Consider the following 26,072-nt stretch of genomic DNA (forward strand, 5'->3'; position numbering starts at 1 on the left):
AGACACAGGGTTATACCCTTTGTATGGGCTGAAGAGTTGAATGGCCTGTCCCTGGGAGCATGCATGTGGTGTGAGTGGCGGTCCCACGAAGCACAACACTGCATGCTGGGCTTATCAGTTGCAGCCAGTGGAGAGGCTTTGGATCAGCTGTGTGAGAATCCTCTGGGAGCCCATCTGGCCTAAGAAGAGGAATGCTGAAAACCCTCGGGATACAAACGACTGGAGACAGGGCTTTAACTTTGGTATCCCCAGGTGGTTACTGGACAAGGTAACTGCTGTGAGCTTGCTGGTCTTGGTGCCCACTGATTCCTAAGGGGCACCGCTGGCAGGAGTGTGGGTGCTGAGTCACAAATACGGCTAAAAACTAATTATCTGCCTTCTGATCTGCACTTTCACAAATGAGATTGTGGAATTAAGGGGCTTTTAAGGTGGAGTAGAGGTTTTCTTTTTCCTATATAATGGAGGGGCTTACCATCTTGTGGAAAAACAAAACCCCCCATTTTGAGATGGAGAGAAGATCTTTTCTGCCTTTTGCCCCTGGCTTGCACTCTCCCCCTCTATAAGCCTGCACCATTTGTAGGGACTTCCTGGAGTGACCTGTGCTTGGGCTCCTTGCATGCAGGTAGGGAGAGCAGGAGGGTTCAGGCACAAGCTCATGCCAGCTGTTAAGGAATCTCCCTGAGACCAGGAGGAACGCGAAGAACCAGAGGGCTGAGGCCTGGGGTGGGGGAATAGTGGGCAGGGAAGAGGTGAAACCTATTTTGAGGTTTCCTTACGTTTCCCCCCAGCCCCTGCTATTTGCTGCCTGCGATTGCAAGGTGTGTACGAGGCACCTGAAGATGCCCTGCTTGCACGGCGAGGCTGAGCGAGCCACCTCCAAGTGGTGGCAGTGACAGAGACAGCGAGCCATAAGGCGGTTGTTCTGGCAGGTGGCTGGCTCCGCAGGTGTCAGGGCAGGGAGAGCTGGGTACTGAGCTGGCCATCAATAATTCAAGGAGGCGATCACGTGCCTTTTGCTGGCTGTCGCAGGATTCCTCTCCCCTTAGAGTCCGGTTACTTCCAGAGATCAAATTCCAGCCTTTGGGCTGGTGAATTATTAAACTCCAGCAGTGCTCTGTTCCCTTTGTACCACGTCTGTGTGTCTTCCTGCTGTCCTACCTTGCTAGTGACGGACAGGCTCTTTCCATCCAGCTGCCTGTGCAGAAGCAGAGTCCTCTGGGCCAGTACTGCACCTTGTGCTCGCCTTTGCTCCTTGCCTCTCCGTGGGAGACGGAAAAGGCTCTAGAGATGGACCTGTCCTACAGATCCACTATGTCCATCTATAAGGTGAGTGCCGACACCAGCGGCTGCTCCTGTCTGCCTTGGGGAGATGTGTAGGTAGGAGGAAAAGGGCTGTTTTATGCCACCGGCTCCCTTGAAGTGTGGACAGCGGAGAGCTGGATCCAACCCTGGGCTGAACTGCAGCAGCTCCTGTGGGCTCTGGGCTGTGTTTGAGAGCAGATGGGTAGCAGAGGGAAGGGTGGGCTGGGTCCTAAGGCAGATTTGGGAAGGAACTGGGCAAGCAGGGTGATTTGGACACAGAGCATGTTTTATGAAAGATTGCATGCCTAGGTTGTTGGTAGGAAGCTGGAGCTCAGTCAACTGTTCTCCCCTTTGCTGGAAACAGGAGTCTGATCTCACAAATGCTTCCCTATGCACGTTGGTGCTGCACCAAGGTGGTGGGGGCTGGGAGAAGGGGAAATTGGTTATTGCAGCCTCTGATTTTCTCTGCTGTAGGCAATAAACACCTCTGATACATACAGCAGGTAAGAGCAGAGAGGCTGATCTGAAGCAGTCCATACCTTATCTCAGCAAGCTGCTGACTCTGGCAGTGCACCAAATCCTGGCCAGGAAAATGTCGTGTTCATGCCTAGATAAAAAGCGGTGGCCCTCACCCCAGCAGGCTCAGGGTGAGGGGAAAGGCTGCTCAGATCCCCTTGCAGTTACTCTCTTGTCTGCAGTGGGTGTGAGGCCTTGGGAGAAAGCCATCTTCAGGTGACCACTTGGCTCTCCAGCAAGCTACCTTGCTGCCTGGCAGTGCTCCTCTCCTGGCTGGCTGGAGAGGACTCAGGGCAGCCAAAAGTCCCAGCTACCTCCGATGCAGGGAGCTGACTTTTTGCATGGCTGTACATCACCACGGCCATCTGGCATCATGGCTGGGGCAGCTCTCTGGGTCCCTGCTGCAACCAGCTGAAACACAGCGGGAGGGCATCGACCTGCTGAGGTCTCTGGGGCATGGGGAAGACTGGTGTTAACGTGCTTCTGCCTCACCACAGAGTATCCTGGAGCGGTTCAACCCTGCACTGGAGAACCTGGTGTACCTGGGGAACAAATACCTGCGTGCCTTCCATGGTGAGTGGGGTCCCGCATGGCCCAGGCTCCAGATAGTGCTGCTGCATCCATCTTGGGTGTCCACTGTGTCAGGAAGGACTGCTGTCACCCAGGGCAAGGCTGCTGATTCCTCCCATGGCATGTCCTCAGCTGCTCTTACTCCCTTTTCTCCTGCTCCAGGACTGGCTGCTGTTGTCAGTCACAGATGGGGAGAGATGGGGTGCCCTTGCCTACAGGCGAGGTATCAGGGGGTGACTGTCCTGTACGCTGCTTGCCGGGGCTGGTGATGGTGAGGGGGCAGGCTGGATCCTTACCTCCCCTCTCCTCTCCTCACAGCATTATCCAACGCGGCTGAAGTGTATTTTAAGGCGATCGAGAAGATTGGGGAGCAAGCACTGCAGAGCTCCACCTCCCACGTGCTGGGTAAGGCTCTCCCACCCGCCATCCTCTAGCCACAGTTACGTTGTTTTGGCCTTCCGCCTTAGCTAGTCCCTTTCCAGGTACTGGGGGAAGGAAGGCAGCTCCTCTGACTCACAGCACCAGGCTCTGTCCGGGCAGTAAGAGTCAAATTTATTGGTATTCCTGAATATCCCCCAAGGCCCCAGCCCTCTCCCTTGTATCTCTCTGAGATCAATGACTGAGTCCAGCTCCTGGGATGGACCTCCAGCAATGGACCTCTCATGGAAACCAGTTCTGAGGCATCCTGCCCTGAGTGCTGAAGTTTTCATCTTGGAGGAACCATTTCATTCCTCCTCACAGATGTGAGGGAAAAGCCGGAGAGCATGGATTGACAACAGCTAGTGGGATGTTATCCTCCTGAGCGTGCAGCCAGCTTGAAATGGCAGCTTGGAGCTGAGGGGCTTACACTCAGCTGCCCAAATAATTCTACAGCTTAATGATGGCTGCTGAAAATATGTTCAGGGAACTGCTCTGATACTTAGCATTTTAGTAAAAAGCTTCCAGCAGCTGTGTCACTTCTGCAGACTCCTACTATCATCTGCACCACCCAGCTCACAGTTCTGCTCCCTGTCATCAGTCTCTTCCCTTCACGGTTTCATAAAGCCAACACCGGTGAAGTGGGACCGCACACAGCATCAGGTGCTGTAGCTGCTTTCCTGTAGGACAGCTAGAGCCACGCACTGTAGCTGGGGTGCCATTGGGGGTGGGAATGAGGCTCATAGGAGCTGTGGCAGAGTGGAAACCCCCCACCCAGAGCCCATGGCAGAGCCAAGGCTGCCTGCCAGCACCACAGGCTGTAGCAGAGCGCTGGTCTGGCAGTTTCATGGGTTGGAGCAACCTGACATTAGCAGTGCCTGGGGAGTGGTGGTGGAGCTGGGCCCTGGGAAGGAAGGCTACCAGCCTCTCTCAGGGTGCAGAGAGCAGTGCGTTGCGATATCTGTTGGACTTTCACACCCATATATCATCATCCTGAGTCGCGCACCATTGATCTCCTTGGGCACACAAGGAAACAGCTGTGGGATTTTTCCACCCTCTCCTGTCTCTTTCCCTGAAGGTGAAATTCTAATGCAGATGTCCAACACGCAGAGACTCCTGAGCTCTGATCTGGAAGTCGTGGTGAGTGGTTTTCCCAGGAGCTGGTGCAAGACGGGTAAAAAGGGACTTTCTTAATCCCAGCGTGCTGGCATTTGCCCCATCTCCTGCCCTCTGACATGCCTGCTGGCGGGTTCCATGCTTCCCTGCTATCCCTGCTGCATGTGACAGAGGTGTGTTACAGAGCTGGCATGACCAGAGCCTGGCTGTTGTTCAATGTTTGGTGCCATTGGTGGACTGCCACCACCTCTCTGCGAGCGCGGTGGCAGGTGCACAGTAGACTGAGCACTGCCCAGCTCTGAAGATGTGGTGAGGTTGTCCTCTCTCCCTGGATGGCAGTGGTGGGACAGGCGGGAGGGGATGCTAACTCTTCCAGACATTGCTGTTTGTGCCCATGCCAAAGCTCGGGGGGTTAACAGTCAGGTGGGTGCTGAGTGCTGACCTCCAGGCTGCAGGGCTGCTCCATGGTAGCCCTAATGTGCCCGTTTCTGGCTTCTGTATGGGGTCCAGGTGACAAATGAGTCACTAGATCTGTAGGTTTTGTGAGCTGCCCCTTCATTGCGTATGGTGAAGGGATGAGGGTGATGGCTCCTTTGCCTCTTCCAGGCTCAGACCTTCCATGTGGACCTGCTACAGCACATGGAGAAGAACACCAAACTGGATGTGCAGTTCATCAGTGTGAGTAGTGAACTTTTCTCCTTCTCAACCCTCCTCATTTCCTTCTTCCCCGCTACCCAAGGGCTTTTGCTTGAGCACTTGAGGTGTTTCCTTGACTTTCCTCAGCAGGAGTTAGGGGGCCTTATCTTCTTTTGTCATGGACCAAACCCCCCTCTAGTTTGGCTGATGATAGAGGGCTAAAGAGGGCAGGCAACTGTTCTCCTTTGTGCAGTGGGACTTGCCGAATTCTTCAAAGGGGCTGAGAGCCTTGGCTCCCAAAAGCAGAGTTCCCAGCTTCCCGGAACTACAGCATTCACATGGGTGTGGTTCCTGTGCCCTTGTGGCCCAGCTGGCCATGCTGGTGGGTAGTGTTATGGAGGGGGACAGAGGCCTGGGGGCTTGCTCCCAGTGCTGAGGGAGCTGGGTGCCAGTTTTTACTCCTGAGATCCTGAGGCTCATTAGTATTCTGGGGCCCTTAGAAATGAAGAGAAAGGTAAAGAAAGACTTTTTGTAAGAGATCTGGGTGAAGCCTGATTTCAGGAGGGCTCAGATGCTCAACCACCCATCAGAGCAGGACCTCTGCTTCATCATAGTGTGGCTGGGTCTTCAGTTCCTCACCCAGCCTGGTTTCTCCCTGGCAGGAAAGCCAGAAGCAGTACGAGCTGGAGTACCAGCGCAGAGCCACCAACCTGGATAAGTGCATGGGAGAGCTGTGGAGAATGGAGAGGGCCCGTGATAAAAACGTTCGGGAGATGAAGGTGAGCAGCAATTGCAGAAAGGGCAGTTGAAAGAAGGACTGGATGATTTATCTGGAGCCAGGACTGATTTCTGAGCAACCTTCCCCTTCCTTAAAAGCCAGGGTATTGTCCCCAATGTTCAGAAGGCAGCAGACTTATCTGGAAAGGAGGAAACTCCTTTTCTACAGGGTACTGTTGACCTGCGGTTCTGATTCCTGCCAAGTCCTTGGCTCATTTAGCAAGCTTGAGTGAGCAAGGATTTGGTCCCTGGCACTCTGCTTTAGTTTGTCTGTGCTGCTCCAGCACTGTGAGTGGACTTGGAAGCTGGTAGACACGATGATTTGTTTCACACCTTCCCCTGCCATGTGCAAGCCTACTCTGCTGGATTATGCTGATCCCTTCCTCTCTCTTTCTCCTGTGGCCCAGGAGAATGTGATGCGACTGCGCTCGGAGATGCAGGCGTTCATCTCTGACAGCCAGAGGGAGGCTGAGCTGGAGGAGAAGCGCCGCTACCGTTTCCTGGCTGAAAAACACCAGATGCTCTACAACACCCTCCTGCAGTTTTACAGCAGGGTACGGCCCTGGCGTGCCGGGGAGCGGAGCTGGGGGAGCAGGCAGCGTGGCTGGAGGAGGGATACGCAGGCAGGAGGGAGCCAGGGCTGAGCTGCCCCTTGGGCGAAGGCAGCACCTGTGCATGGACTGGGCAGGAAACTATTTCGTGTCTTGCCGTGGAGTCCAGGCTGACTGTACTAGGCTGGGAGAGCATGGCTGTGGGTGAGGATGGTGCTGAGATGGGGTTAGTTGGAAGTGTGAAGGATGGGAGAGGGAAGGGCAATGTCAGTGTTTATGGCAAGGTCATTGAGACCATGGGGTCTCTGCTGGAGGGTGCCGTCCTAGAAATTCACTCCTGCGGGGCCCTGTTTAGCCATTCCCACCGACATAATCATGGGAGGACCTGGTCCCTGATGTAAAGCACATGGCAGCCCTTGGCTGCCCCTATAGCTGTTCTGCCCTGTGTGCCACCCCCTCTCCTTCTCTCTCCCCCCAGGCGCGGGGTGTGATCCAGACAAAGGTGCCGCAGTGGAAGGAGCAGCTGGAAGCCAGCCGCAGCCCCTCGAACAGCCACTCGCAGGGACTTCTTGCCACCTCCCACGGCCAGGGGTATCCTCCGGCCCGGCTCGCCCCCACCCACTTCGAGACGGTGAGGAGCCCACCGCAGCCTCTGCCTGGGCGTCGGTGAGGCTGCAGCTGCCCCATTCAGGCCGCACGGCATGGCCAGTCCTTGGCCGACTGTGGTACTTGCTGCCTTCTCCAGCTTCCGACGCCGTTCCTGGCCCGGATGAAGGGAAGCTGTGTATGGTCTGCAATGGGGGAATATGCTGGGTTTGGCTTTCTGAGAGGGACCAGGTATCTCTCATAGCATCTCCCGCTTGACACAGACCCTGTGGATTCAGCCTCATTTCTTCCAACAGCCCCAGAGACCCCTTGGGGACTTCACTTCTCCCGTGACTGGAAATAGGTCCAGCACCTTCTCTCCAGAGCCTCCAGAAATGAGATTGTCTCCTCAACCAGAGCCCCTCAGGCGGCCGCTGCGGAGGACACCATCAGCCAGTATGATCCACGTCCCAGAGCAATGCTGTGGAGAGACACAGTGGTTGGGCCTCTCTGGGAACAGGGTTGAATTTGGGGAGGGACCACCACTCTATCAGACCACCAGTCCTTAGCCACATTCCTGGGCATGGTGAGAGGATTGTGCATATGGAAGCTGGGGAAGATAAGGCTGAATGAAGCAGAGGGTGAGCACATCCAGGACAAGGCCAGATTTCCCGGCTGGCTGTGTGAGGGTGGGGGATCCACAGGCGTGCAGTTTTCAAGGCTTCTTGAACCATGAGGGCTGGTTCTTACCGGAGTTCTCATTTTGGTAATGCACCTTCTCTTGCTCTACTAGATAGAATATTACCCTGCCCTACAAACCCCAGCCAGTTACCTCATGTCTCACCTGCTTTTGCTTCCTGAAAAATTTCAGCTTCAAGTGTTTTTTTAAGGAAAAAAAGGGCAGGGGGAGAGGAGAACGACCCAAATTCTCAGTTGCTCTAATAGGGTTGGGAAGACGGACATCAGCCAGTCATTTAGCAAGCAGTGCCCTAGACATCTGGCCACAGAGGACATAGTGCAAAGCAAGTGGTTTCACTTTGAGTTGATTTTCGACTGCAAGATGAATGTTTTACCCTTTCCCATGCTACGCCCTGCTCTCTGCCTGCAGAGAAAGGCCTTCTACTCCTCTAGGATAATTACTTGACTGGGGAAGCGCTGGTCCCTCTGAGGCAGCATGGGTCTTGCAGGAGGATGCTGGACTCCAGCCAGACCCCTCTGATGCCTCCCTGCAGGTTTGCTCCCTACTGGCCGTACCTCCCGGTCGGGTTCGTTTGGCGAGGCTGGCAGCGGCAGCGAAGGCAGGAGGAGTAGTGGCACGACGAGAGTGCAGGCTATCGTGTCCCACGTGACGGGTACCAACCGGACCCTGCTGCGGTTTGACCCTGGGGATGTCATCACGGTGCTGATGCCGGACGCACAGAATGGCTGGCTGTACGGCAAGCTGGAGGGCTCATCCACGTATGTGACTTCGGCGCTGTAAATCAGCCTGGCAGGCTGGTGCAGGCTTGTCCAGTCTGGAACTGGGAGGCTTAAACCCAAAATTACCTCCCCACTCCCCTCCTGGAATGGCCTGGGCGCTGCATCTCACTCACCATCTGGGTGGGACATCGCCGTGGCCTCAGTCATGGGCTGTGCCTAGCATGGGGGCTCTCCAAGTTGAGGAGATACGGTAGGGCAGGGTAAGCACGGATGAGCTACCTGAGAAAGCTCCATTGGCTTTGGGTAGAAGAGCCAGAGATGCAGTGACCCCCTCCCGGCTTACACATCTGAGTGACTCCTGTCATGGGACCCAGCTCAGGGCCGTGAACTGCTGGGGTTACCCGAGAGGCTCGGCGTTTCTCAGCTCACACCACAGCTGCTGCCGCACCCTCCGACACAGGCAGGGCATGGAAACTGCTGCACCCGGCGCTTACTGAATTACTCTCTGCAGAGCTGCTGGCCAACACCTGTGCGCAAAGCCTGCCCTGTTCCACACGGCATCCCTGCACCGTGCTCTGCAGGGAAGCTCACGCTCAGATGTGAGATGAGCAAAAGCAGCGCCTTTCTTTTTTGGGGGAATTTCTGGGATGGAGCTGCTTTGCCCTGAGGGGAAGGGATTTCCACAGCTTCCTTGTGTGCTGGCCTTGGTGACCGTGCTCAGTCAGAGCGTGGATTGCTCCAGCATTGCTGCCAGGAGCAGGGATTTTGCACATCCTCTGAGATAAGCGAGTCCTGCTCCAGGCTCAAGGACTGCCTTGCAATAACCCCATGCCGCACCTAGGGGTCAAGATGTGCTGAAACCCTGTCACACGTGGTAGCGGCAGCAGCGGCTTGGCTGACGTGTGGAATGGGTGTAGATGAGGAGTACTGGGCAGCTGTATCTGAAGAACCACAAGCCATGGTTGACGGGAGCTCATTCACCTCTCTTCCTGTGCCCTAGATGTGGCTGGTTCCCCGAAGCTTATGTCAAGCCTCTGGAGGATGTGAGAGAGATGGAGGAGCCACCCACCAGGTAACATGAAACCAATTGACCAGGCAGGAGCTCGAGTGGCTCCTGGTAGGTCATTAACTCCAGCAAGGTGCCTATTTGTGATGTGCCCCATGGAGAGCTGCAGTGCTCTCATGCTGGGATGTCTGCTGAGAGCCTTGCCATGCCCTGAGATCTCACAGGCTTGCCCTAACATGTGCAATGCCTTCTCAAAGGTGACTGTGACTGGGCCAGTCCAAGCCATATGTATTTGCTCCAGAGACATCCCATAGATACATGTCATGGATAGCACCTGTGCTGCTCCCTATTCCTTGCTCTTTGACTCTCACTCCACTGTCTTCTCCTCTTGCTCAGGTCCTTCCCACTGCGAAGCAGTCACAGTATGGATGACATCCTAGACCGTCCCAGCACTCCTTCCTCTAGCAATTATTGGCCTGCTGCTGCCCAGCCCAGTTTGCCGAACCCACCTCCCCTCTCAGTGGGTGCCAGCAGTCAACAGAGTGGAGTGGCCACCCTAGTCAGTTCTGGCTCCAAGGTGAGTGCAGGAAGAGTGACTGGTGGGTGTATGTGGAGTGGGCCACATCTGACTTTCATTCTCCAAGCCATATCTTTTCTGCATTGGCCGGTTGAGAAAGAAAAACACCTTCTAGATGTTGGTGTGTGACCTCCTCCTTTACTGAGCTAAGGGGTCTTGTTAGCAGCGGCCTTTCTCACCCAGTCTGTTGACATGCCATCATGTCCTGGTGGCCTCTGCCAGCTAGCTTTCTATGTGCAGATCCTCAGCCAGTGCCTGGCTTTGCTCCCCTAAAGCAAAGAAGGAAACCTCATCTCTGGTTGCTGATTCCAGGCCAGTGTGAGGTCACAAGCAAGAGACTACTTTTCTGCCCCTGCCCTCCTCATTTCTCTCTCTTTTTGCTCACCAGGGACCCTTCAGTTCAGTCCTTTTCTCCATGACCTCCCAGCCTGATTTCTGGTGGCTCCAGGGCAGCACCTCTTTCTGCTAATAGTAGGACCATGGAGTGATCAGGCTGGGCTGGGAGTGGGAGACCAGCTAACAGAGATGCCATCCTCCTTCTCCCTTCAGAGAATGGAGAGGAGTTTCACAGGGCTCCTCTTCTAAATTCAAGAAAGGATTAGGTTAAAATCACAATTGGGATAAAGGAAAAGCTAGGGGCAAAGTGCACAGCCGTTTTGGAGAGCCTTAGAACAACTTGTGTCCAACCCATGGCTTATGGCTCTACTTATCACTGCTTCCAGCTGTGGGAAATTGACTGGCGAGGACAGTCAAAGTTGAGAACAGCTAAAGAGAGAGAGAGGAGGACGGTGCTGCCTGTGGAGCATTCCTTGCTCAGTCTCACAGGAGGCTGGGAAACCTCATCTCTGGTTGCTGGTTCCAGGCCAGTGTGAGGTTGCAAGCAACCAGATAGCTCAAAGGACTGAAAAATATAACATTTAATTACTCTTATTTCCCTTCACATCCTGCTCTGTGGTTTCAGTGAGCTTCAGGCTGCATAACACAGAGGGAAACAGGCTCTGCAGACTATCCACCCCTCTGGGTCACTGGTTTCCATCTGGTCCTGGGACTAAGGTGTAGGGATAGACTTGGATTAAGCAATGAAGCATCCGGAACATTTAGAGTACCATGGCAGAGAAATTGAGCCTCATGAGAAGTTTGGAAAGACTCAGCTTTGCTCTAAACTTCTGCCCAAGACATCCTCCAGTTGAGTCAGCAGCAAATGGGTGCATGTTTGACTTCTCAGCTGGAACGCAGATAGTCTGTTGTCTGCCACCAGTTACAGAAACTGGTGTACTTTAGCAGGCCAGTTGTCACTGATCCTTCATTATCTGCTGGCCAAGAATAAAGGCTACAAGGCCTAAGTCCATCTTTCTTCATCAGGTTGGTTCACATTTAAGCAGTATGCGGTGTAGGGTAGGATGCAGCACTACAGCTCTCGAGTTCCCTGTGGATGCAGGAAGCACGTGAAGGCACTGATGATAAACTCTTTGCCAGGGTGTGTGGGCAGCGTGAGGTGGGCATCTCTGGCTGTGCTGGAAGAGTGAAATGTAGCTCAGACTGTCACTGTTTGCTGTGCTCTTCAGACATAACACTTTGGGGATCTGAGGCATCCTTTCTTACCCAAGACAAAGGGAGGTGTCCTAGGGGAATAGGGGGCCTGTGTTGTAGGAATAATCCCCACCACAGAAATCAAGGTGTAGTGGTGAATTTGTGGGATTATGAAAAGTTGGAATGAATATGGGACTTGGGCTCCTAACTCAAGTATCTCGTGAAATCTCCATCCGTGTGTGCGGTGTTTCCTGCCCCACTTTTGCCTCACATTCCCCTCCCACCCCGGATCGCTCACTGCTGCCTTTTTTTTCACTGCAGAAATCAGGAGTATTTGAGCAGCCCCCTGAACTCTTCCCACGGTGAGTGAGGCGCGGAGCTCTGGAATCATCAGACTGGGGGGCATTATTACAATACGACTATTATTTAATCTTTTGGACTATAAAACATGGGAGGAACAGGGAAGTGTCTGGAGGAAAGCAATGCGCAACTTACCTTCTAGGACAGGAGGTGGGCCCAAAGAGGTGGGCCATTCTGGCTAACTGGGAAGGCTCTCTCCTACCTCTGGTAATACAAGGTAGGACCTGAGCACCCTGAGCAGATGGCCAGACCTGTATGCTCCTTCTCATCCATCCTGGAAAAGCCACAATAGCAGCTCACAGCCTGAGTGAGGAGCTAAATGATTTATGCAGCTCTGCCTGCTTGGAAGGGGCTGAGGCATAAGGAATGTGGCTTTTACCTTCGATGAGTCAGGTCTCTGGAGAAGAGGCTTGCCATGAATTCCTGCTTTCCTTCCTTCTGCATCCGGGTTGGTGTCTCCACACTTCCGCCATGGTGCTGTGGTTTCTTTCTGCTCCCTGAGTCCTTGCTTTGGAGGGTCAGGGGCCACAAGTGTAGAGTGGTACCGCAAAGGGCAGCCTTGTTACTACATGGAAGAGGGAGGGTGAGAAGCCCTGAGGAGAGGCAAAGGGAACTTGCAGCAGAGTGTCTTAAGGAGAGGAAAAAAAAAACATACAGCAGAAAACTTTACCATACTTCCTCGGCGTGGAGGTGGCTGTCGGCAGAACTAAATAGCCTTTCTTTGGTCAGTGGGTCCCTTGCATGGTCTTTGCAGATTTCCTGATGGTTGCCTGTGTTTCCTTTCCCCCTCCAGAGGTACCAACCCCTTTGCCACCGTCAAGCTGCGTCCCACGGTCACCAATGACCGCTCAGCACCCATCATCCGATGAAGCGGGGCTGCGGACGGCAGAGAATTCCAGCAGGGAAGGGGGAAACATACAAGTGACGGGTTGTGACCCTCGTCTGGGCAGCTACCTAATGCTACCACTGACAGAGTAACCTCTCTTTTTTCCCTCCCTTCCCTCCGGGTCACAGGGACCCATCTCGCCTGGATGTCTGGCGTGCTTTAGCCAGCAGCAGATCTCTGCTGCTCTATTTGGATTGCCTGCCATCCCCCCTCCCTGTGTGATGATACAGTATTTGAGTGGGAGAAGTCTGGTGTTACTGGTGCTGGGGGCCTGGGAGAGGGGGTGCTGGGGACCTGGGAGAGGAGGTGCTGGTGGTCTGGGAGGCAGAGGGATGGATGAGTAAGATCATCTGCAGCACGGGGCCGTGCTAGCAGGTTGAGGAAGGCAAAGCTTTGCCAGCCCTGTTGTGGGCAGAGAAGGACACTCGCCTAACGCTCCCTTTGGAACCAGAAGAATGAATCCCTATGGGAGGAGGCCACAAGAAGGCTTCCAGCAACGTGACCTGGCTGACAGGGCCTGCAGCATGTGGCTCTGTGCTTTCCGCCCCTTTGGCAACCATATCCATTTGTAGCTGCATCTGCACCTTCTCACCCCCCGCACGACTCCTTCCCTCGCTGGGCAGCCCTGGGGCAAGGTGGGGGCAGGTGGCAGTGCCCAGTGCTGCTGCCCTGCTCCTTCACCTCGTGTCTTGCAGAAAAGATTCAAATTTTTTTAAATAAAATGGAGAATGCCACTTCCATAGGCACCACAGCGGCTAGCATGTCACGTTGGTCAGAGGACGTAGGGGGAGGAGGATGTGGGGTCCCCGCCAGCAGTGGGGCCATGACGGCTGCCCATGGTCAGGGCGTTGAATGTGGGGGGTAATGCTCCCCTGGGGCCCTGCAGGTGCCCTGCCAGCCTGGCCTCACCGTCGGGGGCCAAAGGGAGACGTGACGAGGGAGGGAGAGTGAGCAATGGCCAGGGCTTTAGCTGATTAGCCTTATTAATAGAAATTAAACCCCAGCTGCGAGCGCTGCAAAGCCCCCACAGGCCCCCCCGCCCTGCCCCCAGATGGGCGCAGCAGCGGGGGCTGAGGGGCTTTGGGGGTTTACAGCCCGGGCTTTTCCCTCTCCCCCCCCCGAAATCCCACCTGGGGTGAGTCCTGGCCCCTCCCTGGAAGTAAAACGGGTTTCCCCACACATGGCCAGGGACTTCCTTGTCCTTGGTGCCCACCAGGCACCCTCCTGGGCAGCATCTGCTGAGGGGTTTTGTTTTGGCAGGGGGTGGTTGGTGAGCTGCGGGGGGTGGGCTGGATCCCACCCTGTGAGCCATGGACAGCAGTGATTCCTTGCCTGGTCTGCCTTGTCTTTGCTCTCTGCTGAGCACATGCCCTGCAGAACAACGCCAGCGCTTCTCCATCCTTCTGGCTGGCAGCTGAGGAAGTGGTGGGGGACTTCGAAAGTAGCCCCTTCCCCCACTGTGCCCCTTACCGAAGCACGGGGCCATGCCCTCATCCTCTACTTCCCCCCTCCCTGGCACCCTCCCTCCTGGCTGGGTCCATCACCAACACCCGCCACCTTCGCCCTGCGTCCTCCTGCCTTGGCCCCTCCGAATCTGTCCCCCATCCAGCCTGCCTCACTCTGCTGGGGGAAAGGCGAGGAGCCCCCGGGCAGCGGGATTACCAGGGGATTCGGGCCGCGGCAGGCAGCCACCTCCTCCCCATTGGCTGGAAAAGCCTCTTAAAAGTGGAGAAGTGCTTTCTGCCCGCTCAGCACCCGCCGGTCTCTGCTGACTTGAAACGATAAGCAGCTGCTGACCCACATCCACACTGGGAGCTCCGTGGGGCACTACCTGTGCCCGCAGGAGGCAAGGGGGTCCCCTGTGCAGGGCGTCCCTCCGGATTGGCCACAGGCAGCTTTGCTGGGCAGCATCACAGCTGGAGGAAAGCAGGCTGAGGGGGGTTAGCTCTCTAGTTGTCCCAAAGGAAGGAGCGGGGCACAAGAGACCGCTCTACAGGTGCTGGATTCCTGCAGGCATCGCCCTGTGCCCAGCTGACAGTGCGCACACCATGGAGCAAGGAGCCAGCGGGACCATCTAACTGGGGTGCCCTCATCCAGAGCCGGGAAGTGCCAGCCAGAGGGAGAAGGGAGTGCTGCGGACAGGTCTGATCAGCCCGTGCTTGGGACATCATCGCTTCATTGTGCAGGTCAGTAGCACGGAGGGATGCTTGCATCCCGGCACCAGCTGCCAAAAGGACAGCTTGTCCGAGGTCTGCACTCATTTAATTCTCTAACAAATACTTTCCCAGGGTGTTGTCTGTAGGCTGGGGAGGCTGGTGGCATGAGTCATGGCCCTTGCATCTAGTAAATGGACCTCCCCCACCCCATCTGTACTGTGTGGAGGCACAAGGAGCCATCCTAGCACTTGTGTGGACCCTCCTGGATGCAGCTCATTTGACACAGCAGGGCTTTGCTGGGCTTTGTCTGATCAGCTTTTAGGTGCGTGTGAACTTACCCGCGGTATTTTACCTGTGGTTAAAGCTCCTTAACTGAGGAGAAAATAATAACAAGCTGCAGAGTGTGCAAAGGCAGGTGCAGGGTACATGGTGTAACCGCTGTGTGCAGCCGTACGCATAGAGCTAACGTTATGTGCCGTGGTGTTAGAGACAATGCAGCTCTGAACTGCCTGGCTCTGAGCTGGGATGAATCTCCAGCAGAGATGCTATGGCATATTGGCCTTGGAGGCATCTCCACAAGTGGCCTCCTCTTGTGCACCTCATCTTTTCCAGCCAACACCTAGCTGCAGGCAGGTAAAATCCCCTTCATGCCGAGCTGTGCAGTTATGTAGCACTGAGCAAGTGGCTCCTGCAGAGGTACCCATCCAGCTCCAAACTCAAACAGTACTGATGGATATTTGTCTAATGTGCTCTTCAAAATCAGATGCCGTTGACTTGCCATTAACAGGCAATGCTACAGAAATCTCTGAAGAGCATGCCATGAATGGACAATTATTTTCTTGCTAGGAAGCTGGGGGGAAAAACAAGATGAATTGCAGTGGTTTGATTGGTTCATTTGATTCGTGGTGCAGGATGAGGTCCAGAAGAGCGAGGCTGGGAGAGGGGCTTGAATAAACAGGCTAAGGGTGTGTTTGGTGTCAGTCGCTCTTACTTGAGGTAGCTATGTGCGGTAGATGGTGCAGCAGTGGAGCACCAGCAGTGATGGAGAAATGGTTGTGCTTTTGCAGCAGGTCACCTTTTGTACAGCTGTACCTAGCTTGTTAGTCAGGTGGAGCTGGGAGAGAAGCAGCAGGTGGATAACGGCAGAAGCTGAGCAAGACCGTTCAGCCTGGCTGTCCTGCTGCCGGTGATCCAGATAACAGAGAGAGTGGGAGGGGGAAGGTATGGGTGTCTGGAGAGTGTATAATGAATCTTTCTTCGTTGCAATGATTCTTTGCCTTGAAAATGTCTTTATAGCACCCTATTCTCAGTTCATGCCTCTGCTCCTTGCCACAGTTCCTGAGACCTGGGCTAGTGGGGGAGAGACTGGAGGAGCCTGTGCCAGCCCCTGTGGTTCAGCCTGAGAGTTGTTAGGATATGGCCATCCTCAAGAAGAGCTGCCCAATCCATACTCAGAGCCAAATCTTGCTCCCTTTTTTCGTGGCTGATGGAGTCCTGAAAGTTTGGGGATCTCTGCTACAGGGACCCACGGCAGTGGCAGATGCCTAGGTGCTGCCATGAACAAACCTTTGTGTTTTCAGGAGCAACAGTTCCCTGGGTAGGGGAAAGAGGGGGACTGGTGCGGGTGGCTGGTGACTCCAATCCCACCCTTCCCTCTACACATCAGCCGTAGCTCGGACACCTGACTAAAACCAACCAGCCAAGACCATTTTGTGCCTCCTCATCCTCAGAGAGAGGTGATTCTCCCCCTCTACTCTGCCCTTGTGAGACTTCACCTGGAGTACTGCGTCCAGTTCTGGAGCCCCCAACATAAGAAGTACATGGACCAGTTGGAGAGGGTCCAGAGGAGGGCCACGAAGATGATAAGAGGGCTGGAGCACCTTTCCTATGCGGACAGGCTGAAAGAGTTGGGGCTGTTCAGCCTGGAGAAGAGGAGGCTCCGGGGTGACCTTATAGCGGTCCTTCCAGTACCTCAAGGGGGCCTACAAGAAAGATGGGGAGAGGCTGTTCAGGAGGGCCTGTTGTGATAGGACAAGGGGTAATGGTTTTAAAATAGAGGGAGGTAGATTCAGATTGGATATTAGGAAAAAATTTTTTACCATGAGAGTTGTAGAACACTGGAACAGGTTGCCCAGAGAGGTGGTGGATGCTCCATCCCTGGAGACGTTCAAGGCCAGGTTGGATGAGGCCCTGAGCAACCTGATCTAGTTGGAGATATCCCTGTTCCTTGCAGGGGGTTGGACTAGATGACCTTTGAAGGTCCCTTCCAGCCCTAACCATTCTATGATTCTATGATTCATGTCAATGCGCTGTGGGTGCAGGTGCCATGTCCCTTGCAGAGGGCTCCAGAACTGGCCTAGTTGTCTTCTTGTCTTGCAAGTCCCTCCTTCAGCATCCCCTAAACTATGGTTTCAGAACCCTCTCAGAGTACTTCCCAGCCCTGTTTTCTAGCCTTGGCTCTGCATGCCAAACCTCCTGCAGCCTGAGAAAGACCAGTCACTCTCCTTTTCTGCAAGATTCAGGGGTGTCACAAGGTAGGTCCACCTCTTGCCAAGAAAGGGCCCTTTACCTGGACTCTGCCCCAGCCTGTGCCATCTGTGCTTTTGCCTAAGGGGTTTGCACTTGTTTAACCTGCAGAAGAACAGCAGTGCTATGGGAATCAGGGCAAGTTGTCCCCATTGCTTGGAGGACATGAAGAAGAGGGCCTGCCTTGAGAAACACACCCAGATCCAAAGCTCCCAGGTCCTATCCCTGTGTGTACTGTCCATAGGAGTGTCCTTGTCCCCTCGGCAATTTCCAGTCAGCGTGTGACTTCTGGTATTTCCCATGACAGCCAGTGCCATCACTTAGTCCCTCAGCCAAGGGAGCCGGGAGAAGAGAGGACCCACGTTGAGGGGTGTACTGCCAGCAGGATGGTGATAGGGCAAACTGGACCAGGCAAAGCCCAGCTCAGGCATGGAGAAAGCCTGTCTGCTTTTCAACACCTGTCTGATGCTACTTAGGAGCATCTATAGTCAAAGGCCAGTGATGTTTTTGCATACAGGTGTGAAAATAAGCCTGGCTGACCGAGAAACTGAGGCCAACAGTGCTGGAAGGGGTATGGCAGAGACCTGGTGCCTAGGGGAGAAATGAGAAAAACATACCCACAGCAGCCAACTGGAGCAAAATTCCTGGGCAGCTTAACAGCCCCGAGAGCTCACAAGACATCCCCTCTAATTCCCTCTTTCTCCCCCCTTAGGCTTTGTTCCGGTCCCTCTGTGTAGGTACAGAGCCCTAATCTCTCTGGCACGCAAATAACTACCGCCACTGGTTTGCCTGTGCTCTCCCCCTTCACCCATTTCCCAAATGTAGCCCCTCGTGGTGGGGAAGGAAGGGCAAGGGAGAGGGCTGCACAGAGAGGCCTCCCAAAGGAAACCACATTTGGCTTACTGGACCTCTTGTGCCCCACTGCTGGAGGCTTCCGTAGCAGGGCAGGTCCTGGAGGACTCCTAGCTGGAGCAGACTGGGAGGGGAGAGGCTCAAAGGAAGATCTTGTGAGCCAAGAAAGGTTCATGTTGCTGGCTGTCACCTTGCACCAGTCTGCAGGCAAGGCTGGATATGGAGCAAGTGAGCTGCTGCAGATCCCGATGCCCCACCGCATCAGATGCAGCTCTCCAGTCTCAGATGGGAGCTGTGACTCTGCTCGGCTGCATCTGACCAGGGGTTACAGAGCTGTGGGCTGCCATGAGCTCAGGGGGATCTTCCCACCTCTGCCCAGCTGTGGCTTGACCTCACACCTTGAAGCAATCCTGCCTTGCCTGGCGGGATGAAGGTGCAGAGAGATGATGTTGTCCCCCAGTGAGGCTTTCAGAGCTTAGAGATGGTGAGCATGGAGAGATATCTTGTAGTAATGTTTGCTTGCTCTTCTCTTCTTTTCTTGCAGCGCCTGGAGATTTTTCTCTCTTTCTCCCTCTGTTGCCCTAGCTCCTCCCGGTCTGCCTTTCCCCTCCCAGGCTAGACAATGGGGAGAGCTGACCCAGAGGAAGGGCAGCTCCCAGCTCCTGTGAAGCCCCCGGATGGTGGCTGGGGCTGGATCGTGCTCCTTGGCTGTTTTGTGATCACCGGCTTCTCCTATGCCTTCCCGAAAGCCGTCAGTGTCTACTTCAAGGAGCTCATGAAAGATTTCCATGTGGGCTACAGTGACACAGCCTGGATCTCCTCCATCATGCTGGCCATGCTCTACGGGACAGGTGATGCTTGGATACACTTCCCCCTCCCCAGCTTGTGCCTTCCCCATCCTGCTATGGGCCCAGACCATGTCCCCATGGGCTCTCCTCATGCTCACTGGCCTGATCATGAACTAACAAAGAGAATTCAATTGTCCCACCACTTCTCTTCTAGAAGCATGCTGTATTTCATATCCCTGTCTCCTCTGTCCCAAGAGACCTCAGGGGTACCCCCACCTGCCTCTCAGTTAACATGGGGTTTGTTCCCAGTGCTGAAGTGTTGCTCCTGTCACACTAAGCCCCTTCTTGTTCCCAGGGAACAGGGGGCTGAAGGTAGGGCAAAGCAGAGGTCTCCACACTGCAGCCTCTCTCCCTTGGCCAGGCTCAATGGCTGTGTATGTAAGCAGCCCGAGCAGTGATCTCCATCATTAGTGTTTCATCTTCCCCAGTACCCTGCTTGGGCAGGCGGCCCCTTCCCAGTTGTCCTTTCTCCTTCTGGTCTTCTACTCTGTCTCCTCTCCTTCCTCCCAGGACCAGTATGCAGCATCATGGTGAACCAGTTTGGCTGCCGGCCTGTGATGCTCATCGGCGGGCTGCTAGCTTCCTCTGGGATGATCCTGGCATCTTTTACCACCAATATCATCGAGCTTTATCTGACAGCTGGCGTGCTGACGGGTGAGAGCCCAGGAGTTGGGAGGGACAGACTTATCTGGGGAAAAGACAAGACCATGTTGTATCTCCCCTTAGCATTGCCGTGTCTAGCATCAGGTCTCCCCTCGCCTATTCTCACCTGCTCACAGGAGGCATCTAGTCCTGAGCGTTGCCACTGTGGGAGATGCATCTGCTGCACCCAAACAGGCAAGGCCTGTGGCTGAGGGGAGAGGGACAGAAGAAACACAAGTGATGCTCAGTGATCATGGCAACTGGGGTGGCGTCAGTGTGCAGTGGTAGGGGAGAGAGGAAAAGTTCCTGTTTAAGGCGCAGGTCCTGTCTAAACATGGCCACAGTTACCTGATTCAAATACACTTCAGGTAGACAAGCTGGTTTAGCCCATCTTTTCCAGGGGCAACCCAACAAAATGAAGGAGCAGAGGCCTGTGAGGAACACATTAATCCCACCATGGGACTTCAGTACTAGGATAGTCTGAGGGGAGTTTTCAGCATGTTGCAAACCATGCCTCATGTTCTTGCACTCCCTGTCTTCTTCCTGGCTCTCACCCTCATGTAGGTCTGGGTATGGCATTGAACTTCCAGCCTTCACTGATCATGCTGGGCACCTACTTTGACAAGCGTCGGCCTCTTGCCAATGGACTGGCTGCTGCTGGGAGCCCTGTCTTCCTTTCCTCCCTCTCTCCACTGGGGCAAGTGCTGCTGGAGAAGTTTGGTTGGCGAGGAGGGTTCCTTATCATGGGGGGCCTTCTGCTCAACTGCTGCACTTGTGGGGCAGTCATGAGACCCTTGGATATGGGCATGAAGCGGAAGATGGGGAAGGCTCAGGACAAATACGAAGCCAAGGAGATGCTGCCATAGGAGGGAAGTCAGAGGAGGGAATCAGCACCACTGATGGGACCAAGAAAGCCAAGAAAGTCAAGAAGAAGCCCAAGAAAGGAAAGAAGCTTCTGGATTTTAGTATCTTTTCCAACCGAGGGTTTATAATTTACACTATTTCAAAGTTCATCCTGGTCTTGGGTCTCTTCGTGCCCCCCATATTGCTGGTCAATTACGCCAAGGACACAGGTGTACCAGACACAGAGGCTGCATTCTTGCTCTCCATCATTGGTTTCATAGACATCTTTGCCCGCCCGGCCTGTGGCGTGGTGGCAGGGTTGAAGTGGGTCCGCCCTCACGCAGCGTACCTGTTCAGCTTCGCTATGCTCTTCAATGGCTTGACAGACATCTGCAGTGCCAGGGCTAGCAATTACACGGGGCTGGTCATCTTCTGTGTCTTTTTTGGCATCTCTTATGGCATGGTGGGGGCACTGCAGTTCGAGGTGCTGATGGCCATTGTTGGCTCCCAGAAGTTCTCCAGCGCCATCGGGCTGGTTCTACTTATTGAGGCTTTCGCTGTGCTCATCGGTCCACCCTCTGCAGGTAGGTCTCTTGCTGCAAAACACAGGTGATTCATTTGGCTGCCGTTCCACAGTATTGCAGGTATTGGGCATGAGCCCAACTGAATTTTCTCAACTTCAAAGTTCCTCTGGAAGCTTATATCTGAAGTGAGAGCTCCCAGTCTCACTCCACTGAATCTGAGCAGGGGCAGAAGACGGCAAGTGATATTTCTCTCTCTGCTTCGCTCAGAGACCTGAGCAATAGCAGGCATACAGAGCTAATCCAGAGTGCCAGGACTTCCAGTGTTCCTCGGTCCTGATGAGTGGCACTTCCCTCTCTTTCATGCTGGGACCCAGGTCTCTGCCTTCACTGTGAATGTTGCATAAAATCATGTTTTGGGTAGGGTCAGGCGCATGTTGCAGGCAAACCTTTGAGCATTTTCAGTAGGACAAAGCGAGGGTCTTTCAAGTTCTCCTCAGTGTCCACAGATGTTTGATTGGTGCTGTGAATAATGATTTCAACTTGAGTTGGCCCTAATCCCAAGGCACAGGTGTTTTGGTGTCAACCAAGTCAAAACAGTTTGTAGAGCCACCTGAGGCATTTGCTGTTACTCTTTTTAAGAGGATTAAGACACTCACAGCTTCTCAACCAGTCTAGTCTAGGCCATAGTCCCTGGTAAGGTCCATGCCTCACAAACAGCCCATAAACAGGCTGTTGAATGGGGAGAGACTCTGCACCCAAGAGGTTGGTGTAGATTTCTGTTAAGTATCTGATCAGGTCAGGGAAAGCCAAATCATGCTGAAGGCATATTTCCAAATGAAGTGCAGTTCCGTGCATGTGTGATTTGCGAGGAAGAGTCAGAGACAGACCATGGGCAAATTCCAGGGCAGGAACCACTCCATTGCTTCCTGCACTCCCTTCCTTCAGCTGTAACACGTGGGCTAAAGCCGGTCAATGACGGTCTCTGCATGAATTATCTTTTACCTGGCACATACCACCAGTTATGAGCAAAACCTGCCCTCAGCAACTCCACCCAGCTCTCAGGTAAAAATTGGTGGCCAAAACCCTCTTGATGCTAACAATATTTCATGTCCTATCTTACAAGCTGTGGGGCAGTCAGCAGTCCCAGGCCAGGGAGGGTCAAGAAATACATCTCGGAGGCAGCTGCAGAGAGATTGCAGAGGGAGAGGGGAACCTAACAGTCCCTTGCTCCAAGGAGCAAGGCACACTGGTGGGTGATGACGGGGGACATCCCCTAGCCCTCCTGCCTTGGTCCAGTTCTGCCTTGGTACTGTGTGCACGCACAACGGGACGCAGAGGGTGGAGAGTCACTGAAGAACGGTGCTGGGGGAAGTCAAGTCATGGTTCCCACCTTCCTCCCAGAGGGACCTGCTGCTGTAGGACCCCCCTGGTACAGGAAGCTTGAGTGTGCTGGCAAACCCAGCAGCTCAGACTCGGGGGAGCAGTGCTCAGCTGGAAGAAGGGGGTTGAACAAAGTGGCTTTGTTTGGTGTAATCCTCCTGAGCTGCTTCCCGCTCTGTGGGGCTGAGGGGGTTTGGCACTGGATAAGCTGCACACACGGCGCGCACGTGCACGCAGGCTCCTCGCTTGCCATCCGTCTTGGGTGAACAGGGGCACATTCACCTGGGGGAGGAATTCGCCGCGTACCTCAGCATGCCCTGGGGCTGGTGTCAGGCCATGCACCATAGCACAGCAGGCACTGGGGACACGGGTGCAGTTGGGAGCATGTGACACCAGGATGAAGTCTCTGGTCACCATGGCTCCATCCTGACTGCGGCAGGGCAGCTGCACAGGACAGCTTCCCAGCACCAAGGACTGGGAACCCTCCCTCCATTGCCAGCTCCAGTGCATTCGGAAGATACTTTGAGAGCATCTCTTTGGCAGAGAAATCATCAGGTGTGGGCCAACCAAAGGGACTTCTCTTCCAAAGAGATGTTTCTTCTCTCCCTCTGAATGTTTTCCTGACATGATAGCTTAAGAAATAGAAATGCCTCTCAAATTTTGTTTCTTTTCTGAGACTGGACAAACCAAGTCCTCAGAGACTCATCTCACAACCCATCGTGACGCGAGACTGTAACATCAGTATGTCACTATAATTTAACCTCATCCAAACAAGGGAAAACACTAACCCTTCACTCGTACAGTACTTTCCCTGGTGGTACAGTGTGGCTCTTGCCCTGGTTGATTTTTAGATATTCAGGCTTCTTGCTTTTCCCTTGGGTGCTGCCCACCTGTGCTGAGCTGTCCATGCAGGAGCATGTAGACTGAAGCTCTCTCATTTCTTCTCCAACCATCAGGCCGCTTGGTCGATGCTCTCAAGAACTACGAGGTGATCTTCTACCTGGCGGGCTCAGAGGTGGTGCTCTCTGCTCTCTTTCTGGCCATGGCCACCTACTGCTGTCTGAACCGAGGGAAGAAGAAGGAGCCTCCCCCAGAGAAGAACCTCTCTGCGGGTGGCGGGAGTGACACTGAGGAAGCAGAGTCTGATGTGCAGGAAGCTGAGGAGCACAGCAGCGACAACCACCAGCCGGCTCACAGCACTGACAACGCTGTGGTGGCAGCCAGCGAGGAGGCCAACCACGTGGCAGAGGAGCAGAGCGGGGAGGGAGGAGGGTGTCCCGAGGGAGATGGGGAGGTGTTGGCACGAGATGGCTGCAACGCTGACCAGATGGTGGAGAGGGACAGTTTTTAGCCAGGGCAAAGGAACAGGGATGTATAAAATGGGCCTTGTTCGCATGCACCTCAGCGTGGGAGGGCAGGTGGGATATGGGGTGGAGAAAGTGGAGACAAAAGCAGGTGTAAGAATTAAGAGGGACAGGTATAAGAATAGTTGGACCTTATGTACCTATGTCCACATACCTACCCAGTGATATGTCTGCTTGCATCCTGCCCCCATGCTGGTACAACACAGGCTCAGAGCAGCCCAAATACCAAAAAGAAAAAAAAAATAATCTTCTTTCCTCACTTCCAGACCAGCCTGGGAGAAAGTCTTTTGAAGAGGCTGCCAAGGACTCTCCTTTTCCTTCTGCATTGTCACAATACAGAACACAAACAATTAGAGACTCTTTGTAATCAGATCTGGTACGCTTTGGTCTGGTGTCTGTGTTTCCTCCACCCCACTTCCACGGTCAGGATAGCACCAGGCTAGCTGGCCGTAGGTTTAGGAGGTAGTGTAATTCACAGGTATCATCCAGGCCACCCCTGGCTGCAGCTGGCATGGGGCTAGACCCTGCATTCCCTGCAATGCCTCCCTCGGGCACTGCCAAACCAGTGGGACACCAGCTCTGACCACCTCTGTCTGAAGCATCTTTTGTGGGTGGTAAAGCCCGGGCAGTGAGACATGATGCTGCTTTTCCAAGTAGGGAAGCGCTGGGTTAGAAGCTGCTGTGGAGGTGCGAGAGAAGACACCTAAGAAAGACTAATGCCATTAGGTGAGCAGCCACGAGACGGAGCCTCACCGACAGGAATAGCAGCAAGCCAGCTTTATTTAGGCTGAATTGTGTCCTGTTGGCATATGAAGGGAACAACTTGGCCCTATGGGGGTGGGGGTTTCAGAGCAGGTAAATAACCATGTCCCAAGTGATTATCCACTCAGTAGGAATGGCACCAGACACGTGTGTGTTTTCCTTTTAAATAGAGAAAGTCCCCTTATGTAAAGGAATCAAAGGTAAGGCAGAAGGACAAGCCACATCCCTTGGGTACCACTGAGGGTGCTAGAGCACGTGGTAAGGCAGGCGTGACCCCCTCACCTCCCGCTGCAGTGGTGGATTTCTAGATTCAGCGAGGACAACCTTCCCTGGCATGCTTAAACCACTCCTAATCTGCTTTAGGACTGGATCTTTTATAAACACCCCTGGCCAAAGCCCTTTCTTCCGGTTTCCTGAACTGCTTCACCTCAGAGGCCCTGGGGGAACCTGCAACTATAGCCAGGGATCAAAAACTAAGCAGAGGGCTATAGGGAAGGCAACTCATGGGACCATCAAAACAGGTATTTCATTCCAGACCAGACTGACTACAAATTAACAGGTAATGGGCAAAGCCTGCAGTACCTGTAAAGCCATTTAAACCCAGAGGGGGAGCGGGGACATGAAGGAAAGGGATTCACTTTAGATGCTTTCAGGAAAAGAGCAGCAAATGATGAGCAAAATAAAGTTGCTGAAGAATTGTCAGTTTAAGAAGAAACATAAGGACTGGAAATTGGAGGGGAGAAGGTAAAGCCCATAGGGCTGGCTGTGCCCTGTCCCACCCCATGGCTAACACCACTGTTGTTAGCTCTGATTGTGATCCAGCCACAGCAGTGGCTTTGCGATTTTTCCTATTAAAACCCACTTAGAAACATCCCAAATCAAACTAAGCACCATGACGGACCCCAGATGCAAAGCTCTGGGAGAATGAGAAGCAGCAGTAAGGGTGATGGAGCCCTGTAGGCATTTCTTCACTGCTCCACAAGCTTGCTCTCTCATCCCCATGAGGCAAGATCACTGTTTCTGCTCTGCTTGACCAACTTGCTCTGCAGCTCTTTCCCCAGCAACCCCAAACCCCTGTCCCCCAGGCTGAGTTTTCCTTATTCACCAGTACCCTCTCCAAGAAGCAGCTCACAACTTCCCAGAGGTCCAAGGTCTGCAGTGTGAAAACAACTGCCCTTCTCAGTACACCAGGCAGGTCACTAGAACAAGGTCCCCTCTGTTCCCTTGTCACCAGTCAACATTTCCCACTAAGCCTCCCGCTCTTAAATCTTTTCACAAAAGCATGTAAAAGCCCTTAGGGTACAAGATCTTGCTATGGACAGCGCTATAAGATTCTCAGACCTTTCCCTTCCTCTCCATCAGCTCTTCCTTCCCCTCCACCAGTCAGGTTGCAAAAAACCTGGCTACGCCGCCTTCCACTTTGCGTTGTTGGCTTTCAGGCAGGCTCCACTGAAGCATTTTCTCTGTTCCTCTTAACTGCTCCATATTTTGGCAAAACAAACAGCTCTGAAAGAGGATCATGGACTTAAGCATCAGCTCAAGCTTGTGATGCAACAGCTGAGCTGTGTAGAGAAGCTGGCCCTGGAGAGGTGCAAGGATGCCACCGGGCAGGACTGAGGCCACTGGTGGCTTTACAAGGCTGGTGTTCCCCTGGGAAGCCGAAATGCAGAGAAGCTGGTATTACATGGTAGACTGGCCTTGCTACAGTATTTGTAAGCCTCCTCCTCTGGAAACCTGTGCTGCAGTGAGCACCGCAGCTTGGCATAGAGATCATCCACCAGTATGAGCAAGAAAAAAATGGCCAGCACATGACACCCATCTTCTCATCACTATATTTTAAGATTAAAACCAATGGAAGATGAGAAAACAAATGTCAAAAGTAAATCCATGAAGGACAGGAAACGAAACATCGCATTTTTCTTTATTA

At 53.8% G+C, this 26,072-nt stretch overlaps 2 protein-coding genes across 2 annotated transcripts; both read left to right on the forward strand.

Annotated features, from left to right (window-relative positions):
- The first annotated feature begins 16 nt into the window (after nucleotides 1–16).
- On the forward strand, nucleotides 17–12,678 carry BAIAP2L2 (BAR/IMD domain containing adaptor protein 2 like 2). Its single transcript, XM_086611078.1, has 15 exons — nucleotides 17–268; nucleotides 1,192–1,326; nucleotides 2,316–2,391; nucleotides 2,707–2,793; nucleotides 3,884–3,945; nucleotides 4,528–4,599; nucleotides 5,220–5,336; nucleotides 5,742–5,888; nucleotides 6,364–6,516; nucleotides 6,788–6,926; nucleotides 7,703–7,928; nucleotides 8,890–8,961; nucleotides 9,292–9,472; nucleotides 11,324–11,364; nucleotides 12,156–12,678. Exons 1-15 carry the CDS (start codon nucleotides 41–43, stop codon nucleotides 12,229–12,231), a joined length of 1,812 nt encoding a protein of 603 aa, XP_086467204.1. The 5' UTR covers nucleotides 17–40; the 3' UTR covers nucleotides 12,232–12,678.
- A 5,726-nt stretch (nucleotides 12,679–18,404) lies between these two features.
- SLC16A8 (solute carrier family 16 member 8) lies at nucleotides 18,405–23,482 on the forward strand. Its single transcript, XM_009986501.2, is given in 5 exon segments — nucleotides 18,405–18,633; nucleotides 19,141–19,284; nucleotides 19,837–20,133; nucleotides 20,136–20,699; nucleotides 22,976–23,482. Coding segments are annotated over 5 exon segments (1,629 nt in total). The 3' UTR covers nucleotides 23,371–23,482.
- The last annotated feature ends 2,590 nt before the right edge of the window (nucleotides 23,483–26,072 follow it).

The sequence above is a fragment of the Tauraco erythrolophus genome, chromosome 4, assembly GCF_009769465.1.
Source record: "Tauraco erythrolophus isolate bTauEry1 chromosome 4, bTauEry1.pri, whole genome shotgun sequence".
Taxonomy (NCBI): Eukaryota; Metazoa; Chordata; class Aves; order Musophagiformes; family Musophagidae; genus Tauraco; species Tauraco erythrolophus.

Excerpts from the sequence above, each read along its gene's own strand:
- BAIAP2L2 (XM_086611078.1), top strand. The coding sequence starts at position 41 with ATGGCCTGTCCCTGGGAGCATGCATGTGGTGTGAGTGGCGGTCCCACG. Across the intron at positions 5,337-5,741 it reads AAAACGTTCGGGAGATGAAG|GAGAATGTGATGCGACTGCG; the intron begins GTGAGCAGCAAT and ends CCTGTGGCCCAG. Across the intron at positions 8,962-9,291 it reads ATGGAGGAGCCACCCACCAG|GTCCTTCCCACTGCGAAGCA; the intron begins GTAACATGAAAC and ends CCTCTTGCTCAG.